Genomic DNA, 15,792 nt, shown 5'->3' on the forward strand with positions numbered 1-15,792 from the left:
GATTATTCTCACTATGTTCATCTTTGCTTTAAGCATACTTTTTATAATAACTGGATAGAAGCCAAAACGTATCATAAGAAAAAAAAAGCAATACTTACAAATGATCCACAATCCACTGAGCAGCAGCAAAATAAATATCGGTAGACGATGGGAAAGTCGACCAGAAGTAACACTGTCAACAAGATGAGAGACATAATTAGAACTGGAAAGTAGACGTTTATATTATTTAACATGGATATATATTGCCCGGTCAGAAAATATGTTTAAGTACAATGCAGATTATAGACCAAAAATTGACAAAGTAATTTGATAGAGACCATTCTGCAGTTAGACAAGGTCATTTTATTATCGTATATATATATATATATATATATATATATATATATATATATATTTTCATTATGGGTAGTCTGAAAACATCCTTCAATATTGTGTGGTAACGCAAGTTGTGTTTTTAATTATTAATAAGTCTTAATCAAAAACAATGAACGTTTTAGTTTTAACACACTGGAGACTGATTTTTATCACACACACAATAAATCACTCTCTCTCTCTCTCTCTCTCCATCTCTCTTTCTCACACACACACACACACACACACACACACACACACACACACACACACACACACACACACACACACACACACACACACACACTAAGTTATCATGAAAATGCTAAAATTCAAACTGTGTACCAACTGTTTCTAACCAAATGAAGTATTTATCTTTGGAGTTAAAAAATGAAATAAAGAAAAGGAGAAAAAGGTTATATGAATTTGGGCATGGGCATGGATTTAAAAATAAAAAAGGTGTTCTTCCTTTAGAAGCATTCTATTTAACAAAATCTGTTTAGTTTTAATACTTACATTGAACTTACATTACGGGCCGTTGCTTTTATTATCTACTGGACAGTTTTCATAACCGTGCTTACAGTTTTTTGTGCAGAAACGTGTTGCACCTGCAAAAAAATAATTTTTTTTATTATTATTTCATGACAAAATGTTCCAACAACACCAAGGAAGAAAATGAAATAATCAGACCACAAAGCAGATTGGATGAATTGAAAAAATGACTGATATAAAAAAAATAATGGAGCATTTTCATCCAATGACAAATAATTTTGTCACAAATCAAAAAATAAAAAAGAAAGGGTTGGAAAAAAATGTCTGATAATAACATACCTTTGGCAATGGCTACAATAAAACGATAGATAAAAACTATTATTGTAGCAGCTATGAAGTGATTGGATGCTATGTATGTTGAGGCTCTTGCATTATCTGCTCTGCCATCATAGTAATCTACAAAAATTTAATCAAAATTAATGAATTGTTAGCAGGACATTTACTATGAAAACAAAAGTTGTAAATCTGTAGAAAAATCAATTTTATAGGATGTTTAAAAAAGTCAAATTAGACATTAAAGTTTTTTTTTAAGTGATTTTATAAAATTACTCAATTATTTTTGCTAGTGTCTAAATAGAAATGCAATATAAATTGCTGACTTTTTTTCGTCCACTTACCAGCCATGCTTAGTGTAGTTGCATTGCTCATAAGATAATCACCAGCTAATTCCAACTTAACTGCAGCAGACGCCATCTTCTGAGCCATAAAGCATTCTCTGGATAAAGGGATGCTCCTCAAATTTCTATAAGGTCTGTTTTCTGAAGGGATTTAAAAATAAAAACATTTCAGTTCAAAATCAATTTTGTAAGAATATGCATGTTAACCCTCCCCACTCTGCCCTAAAAAGATTTGAAAAGGCATAATGATGTGTTTGCTTCCTGTCTTGTCTCTAATTCATTTTTCTGTGTTCCTTATTCTTCTTTGTTTATAGAGTCTGATGTCGAAACAATAATTTTGGCATGGCATAATTTTGGCATAATTTTGTAGACACTTTATGTGATCGTAATTTTAACAATTTTGTTAATTTCTTGCCTAGAGCCACTGTTTTGCACAAAAATTGTAATTTAATTTTTTAGAGTTTGCTTTTGCAGCATGGCTTGTGAGTTTCATTCATACAGTTGGTAAATAAATATATTAGGATTGGAAGACATGTCAATAAATATATTAGGATTGGAAGACATGTCAATAAATATATTAGGATTAGAAGACATGTCAATAAATATATTAGGATTGGAAGACATGTCAATAAATATATTAGGATTGGAAGACATGTCAATAAATATATTAGGATTAGAAGACATGTCAACAAATATATTAGGATTGGAAGACATGTCAATAAATATATTAGGATTGAAAAACATGTCAACAAATATATTAGGATTGGAAGACATGTCAATGAATATATTAGGATTGGAAGACATGTCAATAAATATATTAGGATTGGAAGACATGTCAACACATATATTAGGATTGGAAGACATGTCAATAAATATATTAGGATTGGAAGACATGTCAATAAATATATTAGGGTTGGAAGACATGTCAATACATATATTAGGATTGGAAGACATGTCAATAAATATATTAGGATTAGAAGACATGTCAATAAATATATTAGGATTGGAAGACATGTCAATAAATATATTAGGATTGGAAGACATGTCAATAAATATATTAGGATTAGAAGACATGTCAACAAATATATTAGGATTGGAAGACATGTCAATAAATATATTAGGATTGAAAAACATGTCAACAAATATATTAGGATTGGAAGACATGTCAATGAATATATTAGGATTGGAAGACATGTCAATAAATATATTAGGATTGGAAGACATGTCAACACATATATTAGGATTGGAAGACATGTCAATAAATATATTAGGATTGGAAGACATGTCAATAAATATATTAGGGTTGGAAGACATGTCAATACATATATTAGGATTGGAAGACATGTCAATAAATATATTAGGATTGGAAGACATGTCAATAAATATATTAGGATTGGAAGACATGTCAATAAATATATTAGGATTGGAAGACATGTCAACAAATATATTAGGATTGGAAGACATGTCAACACATATATTAGGATTGGAAGACATGTGAATAAATATATTAGGATTGGAAGACATGTCAACACATATATTAGGATTGGAAGACATGTCAATAAATATATTAGGATTGAAAAACATGTCAACAAATATATTAGGATTGGAAGACATGTCAACACATATATTAGGATTGGAAGACATGTGAATAAATATATTAGGATTGGAAGACATGTTAACAAATATATTAGGATTGGAAGACATGTCAACAAATATATTAGGATTGGAAGACATGTCAATAAATATATTAGGATTGGAAGACATGTCAATAAATATATTAGGATTGGAAGACATGTCAACAAATATATTAGGATTGGAAGACATGTCAACACATATATTAGGATTGGAAGACATTTCAATAAATATATTAGGATTGGAAGACATGTCAACAAATATATTAGGATTGGAAGACATGTCAACAAATATATTAGGATTGGAAGACATGTCAATAAATATATTAGGATTGGAAGACATGTCAATAAATATATTAGGATTGGAAGACATGTCAATACATATATTAGGATTGGAAGACATGTTAACAAATATATTAGGATTGGAAGACATGTCAACACATATATTAGGATTGGAAGACATGTCAACACATATATTAGGATTGGAAGACATGTCAATAAATATATTACGATTGGAAGACATGTCAACACATATATTAGGATTGGAAGACATGTCAATAAATATATTAGGATTGGAAGACATGTCAATAAATATATTAGGATTGGAAGACATGTTAACAAATATATTAGGATTGGAAGACATGTCAACACATATATTAGGATTGGAAGACATGTCAACACATATATTAGGATTGGAAGACATGTCAATATAAATATATTAGGATTGGAAGACATGTCAACACATATATTAGGATTGGAAGACATGTCAACACATATATTAGGATTGGAAGACATGTCAATAAATATATTAGGATTGGAAGACATGTCAATAAATATATTAGGATTGGAAGACATGTTAACAAATATATTAGGATTGGAAGACATGTCAACACATATATTAGGATTGGAAGACATGTCAACACATATATTAGGATTGGAAGACATGTCAATAAATATATTAGGATATGAAGACATGTCAATATAAATATATTAGGATTGGAAGACATGTCAATTCTATAATCTAATATCGCTTTTGTTAGAATTAAGTTCCCGAATAATTCTCTGGAATATTGCTCCAAAAAAAAAAAAAAAAAAAAAAGCTGATTTTTTTAGAAGTTAATTATCTCATAAACCAAATTAATTAAAGAATTTACGTTTTCAAATGAATAATATCACTTTTGGGTAAGCATTAAAAATTGCATTCAGAGAAGAATGCAAAAGTAAAAATCAATTGACCATTTGTTGAGTGACATTTGTAGACAACAATATCAGTTGGTCATATTTAAGTGTTAACAGTTTTCTTTAGAATACTTGATGTGGAAACATTTGATCTTAAAAAGTGTTGGAATTAAATGTTAAGGTTCATTTTAAAAGAATAAGAATAATAAAAAAACACACTTGAAATGTCTTTGTCTACCATTTATTTAATATTAGCATAATTTTTATCTTATCAGCTCAAATGACTGAAAATGATTATTATTATTATTATTATTAGTATTATTATTAGTATTAGTAGTAGTAGTAGTAGTAAATGTGTTTATACAAGTTATTATATTTAAGAAATCCTATTATTAAAAAAAAATTGTTTTGAAATAATGTTTTTGTGTATTTGTTACTTATTCCTAACAGGAATCAACTCTTTCCAAAGATTTACCTGAATAAACAATCCTTTGTCTTCGAGGTCTTAACCAATAGGAATGAGGCATGTTGGGTCTTTATACCTGCAAATGAAAAATTGACAGAAAGAAACTGCATTGCTAATAATAAAAAAAAGCAAAATCTATATATCTATTAAGTTGAGTATTTTTCTCACTCTGACATTGATATTAAAAGCCTACTTTTTCTATTTAAAAAAATGATTAAAACAAACTTCTTAATATATTCAGCCATCGATATGGGAGCAACTACATGGTTAACTAATTTGCATATTCCTTTGAAAAATGAGTGTTAATTAATTACTTATTAATTTTTTTATGGTTTCTTAATGACGTTTGATGTGTGTGCGAAAAGTTTCTTCTAAACTTCTCTCATAATGAGTTGAAATTTGATATATAGGGTATTTGGACTTGTAGCACACTTTCAATTTGGGTTTTAACCGACATAAATTGTTGCTAAACAGTCAAAATTGAAAACAAAATAGTTGAGTCTGCCATGGTAAGTCGAATAAAACTTGCTGTTACTTTTGCACATGCGCAAAATTAAACAATCATAGCTCGCTTGATTTTTAACCTTCAGTATCCATCTGCCAGTTGCTCAGATGATAACGATGCTGAAGAGATAAATAACGACTAATGATGGATCACTAAACGTTCTGGTTTGGATTCCAGCGGATGGTACCCAAATTGTATTTTTTCATAACTTTTGAAATCATTATCATCTATTGAATAGTAATCAATAGAGAATTTGCTCTATAATACTGAATAAGAAATATGCATGAATTAAAATATAATATTTAAGCATATTTTACAACCGGGCAATACCGGGCGTCCTGCGAGTAGTAGTATAAACATAGAGGCATCTCAGATAATTAGCAATAAACTAATCCCTTCTATAATTATTTTAAAAGTTTGGATGTACATTTTAAACATTAAAAGTTAAAAAAAAAAAGCACAAATTTTCAAATGTTGTAATAAAAATGTATGATAAAGTGTCATGCAGAAAATAAATTATTTCAAAATATTTATTTTTAAGTAAATCAACTCAAGTCTATGAAAACAGAAAAAAAGGAAAGAAAACAAAAACTGCATTAGTAATTAATAAAAGGGCAAAATATTTGTATAAATATAACCAATAAAATGTGACACAAGGTCGGTACACGTGATTGAAAAGCCAGCCCACAAAGTCAGAGCACTCTGGCCTACAAAAATGCCTGAGCAGTCTTGTCTGTATTTTTCTGTAAGGGCGTCTCAGGCAATTAACAATAAACTAACCTCTTCTCAAAGTAGAAGGTAAAGCCTGGGAGAATGGATCTCCTAAAATGGCACAGAACCATATCTCAACCGATCAGAAGAGAGCTTCAAAATGACCCAGCATTGTGTGTGTGTGTGTGTGTGTGTGTGTGTGTGTGTGTGTGTGTGTGTGTGTGTGTGTGTCAGTGTGTGTACATTTCCCTACCAAACTACTCTGTAAATTTGCAGTCTACAGACTCAAGATTTCACATAAGGGGTATTAAGATTGGGAAAATCTTTTTAATCAGTTTTCGGCCCAAAATTTGGCTGTTAAGGGGGTTAAAGTTCAACGATTTGACCTTGGAAAACTCTACCAAACTCCTCTGCCAATTTTGGGTATAGGTTACTTGGACATGTATCAAACTTTTTAATTTGATTTGAGCCCAAAACAATAAATGTTCAGGGAGTCAAAATTGGGGTCAAATTTAAAAAAAAAATTTGGCCTCTGCAGTCTTTACCAGATTACTTAGCCAGTTTTTGGTCTAAACATTTGAAATTTTACATAAAGTGTATTCAGACATGCAGCAGTCGGTTTTTGGCCGAAAATTTGGCTGCCAAGAGGTCAAAGTTCAAAAGATTTGACCTTTGGGATCTTTAGCAAACTATTTAGCCAATTTTGGGCCTAAACATTTGAAATTTTATATAAAGGGTATTCAGACATGCAGCAAGCTTTTTAATCCGTTTTGGGAGAAAATTTGGCTGCCAAGAGGTCAAAGTTGAAAGAGTTAACCTTTGCAGACTCTACGAAACTCCTCCGCTAATTTATGCCCTAAACACTTGAAATTTTAGATGTAGGTTACCTGGACATGAGTCAAATTTTTTAATATATATATATACATGCACATAAAGTTATTAACAAAGGCTCGAGCAAAGCCGGGCTGAACTGCTAATATATATATATTTCGTACATTTATAAGCTACAATCAACATCCAAATGAATGCTTTGACGATAATTATGGTTTTCAAAAGGCGAACAATTAAAAGATACATCTGCCTTACTTAAAAATTGCTTTGCTAGGTTTATTTATGGTGTCTTTTGCATATAAAAAAAACCCACCCAATACTTTTTCTAATGAGGAGACTTTGTTTAAAAAAAACTATATGTCAAAATTATTGTCCATGGCTTAATGTCTATCACAATAAAAACATTGTTTCCGAAACGATCATACAAATTATTGACTTTGTTGTTGTTCCTTCTTATGAAACAGATTTTTAATTTTTAATTCTAATTTGAATTTTAAATTATCAATCACGTTACTATATATATATATATATATATATATATATATATATATATATATATATATATATATATATATATATATATTACAATAGAAAAATGTGTGCATGAAAAGTAATATGGTTAAGCTTAAACATGGAAAAATAAAGGACTAGTTGTTAAAACTGGAAAAGAAAAGGACAAGATATTCTAATAAAAAATATAATAAATTAATAATTAAAATATTGCAGCATTAAGATTTGATTATATAATGTTATTAATTGAATTAAAAAAAAATTCTTAATGCTGCAACATTTTAAGTTATAAACTTATTATACTTTTACTAGAATGTCTTGTTCTTTTCTTTTCCAGTTTTAACAACTAGTCCTTTACTTTACCATGTTTAAGCTTGATCATATTAGTTTTCATGCTCGTATTTTTCTATTGTAATCCATGATTTTTCCAGGCTTCCAATAAATTCACTTGTTCTTTGTTTAATTTCAATCTTATTCCCCCCCAAGCACATATCTAATAACAATGTACAGCACTCGACTGCTTTAAAAAAAAAAAAACCCAATTCTCTCCCTTTCATGCTTTCATTCTCTCTGTTTCACTTGTTACTTCTCTTTCTCGTGACAGCAGTGAATTAGTAGGAACAGTAGTCGCTGAAGCGATGTGGTTTTTATGGAAACCTGTCATAAAAAACGTCGCTCACCTCCTTATATTTTTTAAACGATTTTGAACAACAGTAAATTCATAACTTTTGTTTTACTGAACGAAAATTGAAAATTTTTCTTTTCACAATATAGCTGAGAAGGTGATCTATAAACTCTAATAATTGTTTGAAATTTGGTCGACAAATGAGTGAGCGGTGAAGCTTTAAAGCAGTTCTAAATGACTAAAACTGTCACTTAACCATATATTCAAACACTACCGTGTATATATGTATGTATATATCTATATATATAAAAATGTAAAGTTGGTTCGTTCTAAACAAATAAAACCATGTTTATACGTTACCAATTTATTTGAAATTTTCAGACAACCCATTTTTAGAGTCGAGGTATGTTTTTATGTTATTAAAATAAATTTACCTAATTAAAATTAAAATATTAAATAAAATAAATATATTTATTTAATCGTTTCTGCGAATCTTTTCTGTTGATAAAACTGAACTTCCGGTTCGATTCATTTCACAGCCACGAATTGACGAAAGGTTTCATTTTCTGTTAACTCGATAAGTAAAAAAAAAAAACAAAAAAAACATATTTCATTTGTTTATCTTCCAAATTTTTTAATTTACACATCTTTTCTTTATTATATAAGGCCAAAAAAAAAAAAGTTTGTTGCTTGCTTTTGAGTTTTTTTTTTTGTTTTTCTATATAAGATTACTCACGCAGAGAGTGATCCGTGCTGAAATAATGTTATTATTTAAAAAGTCATTCTTAACATGGGGAGGTAAGGATGTTTTGTACCTATTCTGTACTTTAACCTTACAATTGAATAAATAATAAAAAAAAAACCATCGTAAAACGTTATTTAAACGTGGAAATATGATTTAAAAAATAGCGTGGCTCTCTGCATTAGCACCATTTTTATTTATTGTTGTTGTTTCACGAATTTTCGGCCAACTATTCCTCTGGCCTTCATGAAAAGAAGTCCTTTTATAAATGTTCAGTAACTTTTTCCTTTTATTATTCTTAAAGAGTAAAACTTTTCTTATTCATGAAAGGAGTTAAGCCTACATAAATAAATAAATGTTTGTACACGTGACAAATTATCAATAAATGGTTTAGTTACTTTTTTAAAAAAATGTTTGTAAAAGTGCGAAAGGCGACGTTGTTGTATACTCCCATGCTTAATTTCTATACTTATAGATTTTTGGAATTTTTTTTCACTGGATTATTATTGATTGGACACTAATTAAACAGATTATTAAAAAAAAAAGAAATGTAAAAAAGAAATAATTATTTCGACATTTGAAAGTGGTGCTGGTGCTCACTTTTTAGTTACAACGTTCTGATAAATCAGTTACCCATTTTGTAAGCAATAAAAACGCGGTATATCAAAACCATAGAAAGTAAAAATAATGAGTCTCTACCGCATTTGTAAGTCAGAAATATATTTGTTTCTCAAAGAAAAAAAAATAGAGAGAACAGGACTTTTTTTATTGTTTTCATGAAAATAAAGTTTCGAGATTTTTAATTATTATTTTTTTTTTTACTTATTTAGTCAGTTTGTGTTTTTTTTTTTTTTTAAATTGTTTTTGTGAAAGGTGAGTTTTTTTTCAAAACTTTTGTTTTGTTTCTTTTTAATTTTTTTAAAGTATTATAAATTTCACTAACATGCTGGAGAAATGTTTAATAATTTGGTATTTTTTTAGATTAGGTCCACCTCCACAATTTTCCTTTCAATGACGACATTTATAGGTTTTCGAGTATGCTGAACACGCAAATTGCATTGAAATTTTGCGGAAATAAATAGTTGTATTATGCATTGTATTCTTCGGTGGCCATCTTTTTACGTGCACACGCGCCATAAACAAATACACACACGTAAAAAAGATGGCCGCCAAAGATTACAATGCATAATACAACTTTTTATATCTTGATAACTACTCATTTCTGCAAAATTTCGATGCGATTTTCGTATTCAGCATAGTCGAAAACCATTTCAAGTCGTCATTTAAAAGAAAATTGAGGAGGTGGACCTAATCTAAAAATTTACCAATAATTTTTAATCCCGTACGCCTCCTGATACATTGCTTCGTCAACATGCGACCATTTTATATCTCCCGAAGACACTTCCGTATTTAGAAAATAAATAAATAAATAAATAAATAAAAAGTGACCGATTTACCAGAACGTGGTAACTAAAAAGTGAGTATCCCTTTCAAATGTTGAAATGATTTTTTTTTTTTTTCCACTTTTTTTTCATAATCTGGTTAGTGTTCAATCAATAATAATCCAGTGACAAAATTTCAAAAAACCTATCAGTATAGAAACTCCACCACGTAAGTAAATAAATAAAAAATGTTACGTGCGCATGCGTTAGCCTTGACTAGGGGGGTACTAAGGGAACGACCATTAAATAATTCTGCGGGTCGCCATGGAACTCAACGCCCAAGGAGTATCAAAATAGTTTTCATGATCTGAAGAAATTTTTTTTTTCCGAAAAGTGGGTGATCACTTTTCCATCTAAATTTAACTTAAAATGAGCACCCACTTTCTGGCCACCTGAGGAAGGGGCATTTATTTTCGTGTTTATTGGCTTAAAGGTTTTTTTGACAAGGCAGTTTGGTACGCGAATGCATATTTAACAGTTTTCGTTTATGCTCACGCATAGCATAAACAAAGGCTACGTCTGTGAAATGGAAAATAGTCCCAGAGTTCAGGGGTTAATACCATGCAAAAGAAATCAAACAAAAAGACTTTTTAGCCAAGAAACACACAGAAAGAAGAAAAAATAGCATCCATTTTTTTTCTATCAAATTCATTTGCTGTTTTTATTGAAAACTATTTTCCCCCGGATTTTTGATATAATTTTCCATTAAGGGCTGTGCGTCTCACGTTCGTAAATAACAAAATTTTTTTTGTAGATTTTGGTGTGCTAAAAACGAATCTGCAAACCGTTTCCGTCACAAAAAAATAGTTTTTATGATATGAAGAAATTACTTTTTCGAAAAAGTGGCGATCACTTTTCCATGTAAATTTAACTTAAAATGACCACCCACTTTCTAGCCACCTGAGAGAGGGGGGATTTTTTCCCATGTTTATTGGCTAAACAGCTTTCGTTTATGCTTACGCATAGCGTAAACGAAGGCTACGGCTGTTAAATGGAAAATAGTCCCAGAGTTCAGAAAAATGCCCCTCTCTCAGGTGGCCAGAAAGTGGGTGCTCATTCTAAGTTAAATTTAGATTGAAAAGTGATCACCCACTTTTCGAAAAAGTAATTTCATGAATGTCATGAAAACTTTTTTTTTGCTACGTAAACGGTTTGCAGATTCGTTTTTAGCACACCGAAATCTACAATAAAATATTTCGTTATATATGAACGTGAAACGGGCCTTAAAGTAAAATAATACCAGATTTTTTTGAGCAGATTTGCCGTTTAGTTGTACAAATATCCTCAAACCAGGTAATCACTAAAAGGGATTTTTAAAAATCGTCACCTATATCGAGCAAAAGTTTAAAACCACCGATTATATGCCAGCCTACATCATGGTAACATATATTGAGTGAGTTCCTAACAGTATTTTTAGTTTAAACTCATTTTCCCAAAATTTCCCCAAACTTAACGTGTTCGATACAGTCTGCCGCCATTTGTATTTTTCAGATATACCGATAAACATTGAATGTTTTTGAACCGATTATACATTACATAAAAACACTAAAATCTTATCCAGTTAGGTAGAACACTTACTTTTCTTGCCTTTGATAACATTTATTTGTTATATATTTATTTTTTGACAACTTCTTTGTATCTGTGTTTAGTAATATAAACCCTTTTCATTTAATGTAACGTTTAGTCGGCTCGAAAAACAGTGTTTATTGGTGTATTTGAAAGCTACAAATGGTGGTGGACACTGTTGATTACTTTAAGTTAGAGAAAGTGAGTTAAAACTAAAAAAACTATACAAAATACTTTCAGAAACCTATCCATTATGCCAGCCTATGTCATGGTAACATATGTTCGGTGAGTTTCAGACACTGTTTTGTATAGTTTTTAGTTTTCAACTTACTTTCCCAAACTTAACGTATTCAACAGAATTCGCGACCATTTCTGTTTTTTGAGCCAATTAAACATTTTACATTACATAAAAACACTAAACAATTATCCAATTAGGTAGAAACGTAAATTACCTTACCTTTGCTTTCATTTATTTGTTTTTGGACGACTTTTTCGAATTTGTGTATAGTAACCCCCCCTCCCCCCACCATCAACCAAATATTAATTACTAAATCACATTTTTTAAAACAACAACAAAAAAAAAGCATTTAGCGTTTCAACATTTTTGCTACGTTCGGCTTCATCCACTGATTGTTGGTCAAGTCCAAAACATGAATGATTGACAGAAACTCTCGAGGATCCAGATCAAATTCTGCAAGAGTACCATTTTTTTCAGTTTCGCCTTCTTTTTCACTTTTTGCAGTGGATTGCTGTACTAATATAAGAAACATGCATTTTCTCTTTTATTAAATTTTTCCATTACACCAAATTGAGCCACTGCAACGCGTGGCAGGGTACAGCTAGTATATATATATATTATATATATATATATATATATATATATATATATATATATATATATATATATATATTAATAATTAAAAAATCTTCCCTCTAGGAACTATTTCTAAGTCCTTGGAGAAACACAGACAACTCGTCAGAGGGAACTCAACTAGCAAGTAAGACAGATCTCTCTCTCTCTCTCTCTTTCTCTCTCTCCCCCTCTCTCTCTCTCTCTCTTTCTCTATCTCCCCCTATCTATCTCTTTCTCTCTCTCCTGTATTTGTTCACTGGACACAACAACTTATAAACTCAAGAGAGGGAGTAGATACAAATAAAGAGAGAGAGAGAGAGAGAGAGAGAGAGAGAGAGAGAGAGAGAGAGAAAAGTTTATAAAAAAGATGTAATCCTCTATCTTTATAAGAGCCAAGTACGCCCTAAAATGGAGCACTGTTGCCACATCTATTTAGGAGCTTCTCACGTGCCCCATCCAGCCTTGATAAAGTTCAAAACTGTCTTTGAAACCTAGCAGGTGATGTCCTTTTCCCTGCAACCTCTTTCACACAGAAGAGATGTTGCAAGCCTGTCCCTGCTCTATCGTCATTTTCATGGCAAGTGCTTGTCTGAACTCCAATCTATGTTCCCCTCTTGCCAAATTTTTACAAAAAAACACTCGACTAGCTACAACCATTATATACGATTTCCCTTATATAGTGTTGTAGCAGCAAACAAAATAAAGAACTATTTTCTTCTGCGAATAGATGCTAATCTCTCCTGTTCTTGACCACTAAACGCAATAGCTTATCAACTCAAGAGAGAAAGTAGATAGAAATAGAGAAAGAGAAGTTTATAAGAATTCTTCTATTTTATTTTTATGGCTCTGGGCAACACCAGATAATCGTGTTTGTGTCAAACATAATACACTTTAAATACAGGAAAAAATCCTTACCTGTAGATCCTTATTTACTGTCTCTGTACGATGACAGGATGTGACACAAGGCCGTCAATGAGATATTCAGCTTCTCAAAAAGTGTTACTTATTGATCTATATCTATCAGCATGTCACTAAAACTGTGTTGGACGTTGTTCACTTGGTATCGTGCACAATTAAGAATTAGTGGCAATTGTTAAAAGCTTTGATAAAGGAATGGTAGTTGCCAAAATTATTTTATGACGTCACAGAAAGATGACGATTTCTATTGAAATAAAGGATAAGGAAAAAATCCTTTATGACATCACAAAACGTTCTCCATTTAGATAAATATGTAAGATAGCAAAAATCTTTTATGACGTCATAAATGATACTATAATCTACTCAAACAGCTGATAGAAAACCTATTACACAAAAGGCCAAAGGTCGTTATGCGTGTGTGTGTGTGTGTTTTATTTTTTTATTACCGTTTTATCTGTTTGGTTACATATGTTTCAGATGTTGGACCATGTTTACGATCTAACAGCCTCGTCAGACCTTTTCGAAAGCACTTCTTCCTAATACTAACAACCACTTCTGTAAGGTCTGACGAGGCTATTAGATTGTAAACATGGTCCAACATCTGAAACATATGTAACCAAACAGATAAAACGGTAATAAAAAAAATAAAACACATATTTGCTATGCAATAGTATTGAGCACTCTCTTCAGGTTTTTACTAATTACCAGGTTTACCAAATATATATATACATATATATATATATATATATATATATATATATATATATATATATATATATATATATAAATTACAGTTACAGCAAGTAAGTAAAATAAAAATATAGAGCTGCTACAGAATTGTTAGTTTAGCATAAAAATCAAAACTTTGAAAATTACAATGTACGAAAAAGTGCAATTTTCAAAGTTTTCATTTTTATGCTATTTTTGGTAGTTATTTTCTCTATAGAACAAAATATTTTTGAAAATCCATAGAATAAGAAAAATATTTCATTATATTCTTGTTTTTAAACTTTTGATAAATTAATAAATAATGTATTTTCAAAATATTTTTTATCATTTAATTATTCTTATATTAATGCTCTTATTGTTAATAACAAGCATTTCTTTATCAAGGTAAGATGTAGTATACAAGGTGGAACGATAAATTTGTTGCCCTAAAGAAAACAACACTACAGCTTTATTTTAAAACTTTTATTGAAAAAATCAATTAAGGTAACAGTAGTAAAGCTTACATCTATTCAACGTAGCCGACTTCAACCTAAATCATCGTCTTGATTTGCATTTTGTGGGTGCTGGCAATGGTCCTGTTGTCAGAACTTTGATCGGTAGAGAACATGAGTTGTGCAGTGGTGCATCTCCGATCTTGCTCTTTGAACATTGTGTCACTTTCAGACATGATACAAGTCTCCTGGCCCTGTCGGTGGGGCATTAGAATACACCGACTGCTCCCCTGCAGAGGGTAAAAGTCCCTCAATGGGAGTCCTAGATATAACCTTAAACTATATCCAGTGGTGAGGCCCCAGCTTGTGGGCTTTGGGGAGTGTGGAGCCACCCTTTAATTACCATTGCTCCTAGGTCCACTCTGTTAGGGTCCCAACTATGGGTTAAATAGAAACCGACATGAAAACAACAAATATATTCTATTAAAAAGATTTTCTTCAAAATCTTTGGATTCGGCATTTAATAACCCGAAAAGGGTTGGTATGCCGTAAAACAAAAACAGCCAACCAAACAACAAGTCTCCTATCGCTCTTGGGATTTGTACACAATTGGCCAACTACTAGATGGTCTGCCACAAAAACAAAAAAAACCTGTTTTATTCAAAGAAAAATGGAATCTTGTCGTCTTTTCTAGGGCAACAATTTTATTGTTCCACACTGTAAAATGTCTATAATTATATCATTTGTATAAATAAATTAATCATATATATAGTGGAAATGGTAATGAATAAAAACTGAAGAAAGTGCTCAATACCGTTGTAGAGCAGATATGCGTTTTATTTTTTATTACCGTATCTTTCTGTTAAGTTACATTATTGTTTTTTTGGCTGTCTGTAGCATCCTCAGAGGATGCTACAGACGGCCAACAAAACGGCCAAGTAGCTGAAACAATAATGTAACTTAACAGAAAGATACGGTAATAAAAAATAAAACGTATATATATATATATATATATATGATGATTGCAACGTCTTGTCAGACGAGTGCCACTCCCTCAGACACTGAAAGTTCATGAGCCCGAAAAAGACATAGTCCTGCCAGCGAATTCACATGCTCAAGCAGACATGACACTA

General features: G+C 30.8%; 1 protein-coding gene across 1 annotated transcript; it reads right to left on the bottom strand.

Annotated features, from left to right (window-relative positions):
- Positions 1 to 98: 98 nt before the first annotated feature.
- On the bottom strand, positions 99 to 13,659 carry LOC145280236 (uncharacterized). Its single transcript, XM_080132018.1, has 6 exons — positions 13,497 to 13,659; positions 4,806 to 4,872; positions 1,521 to 1,661; positions 1,183 to 1,299; positions 868 to 959; positions 99 to 172 (listed from the first exon to the last, which is right to left on the bottom strand). Exons 2-5 carry the CDS (start codon positions 4,855 to 4,857, stop codon positions 880 to 882), a joined length of 390 nt encoding a protein of 129 aa, XP_079988144.1. The 5' UTR covers positions 4,858 to 4,872; positions 13,497 to 13,659; the 3' UTR covers positions 99 to 172; positions 868 to 879.
- Positions 13,660 to 15,792: the final 2,133 nt, after the last annotated feature.

This window comes from Euprymna scolopes, chromosome 7, assembly GCF_053919585.1.
Source record: "Euprymna scolopes isolate OS-2025 chromosome 7, ASM5391958v1, whole genome shotgun sequence".
Lineage (NCBI taxonomy): Eukaryota > Metazoa > Mollusca > Cephalopoda > Sepiida > Sepiolidae > Euprymna > Euprymna scolopes.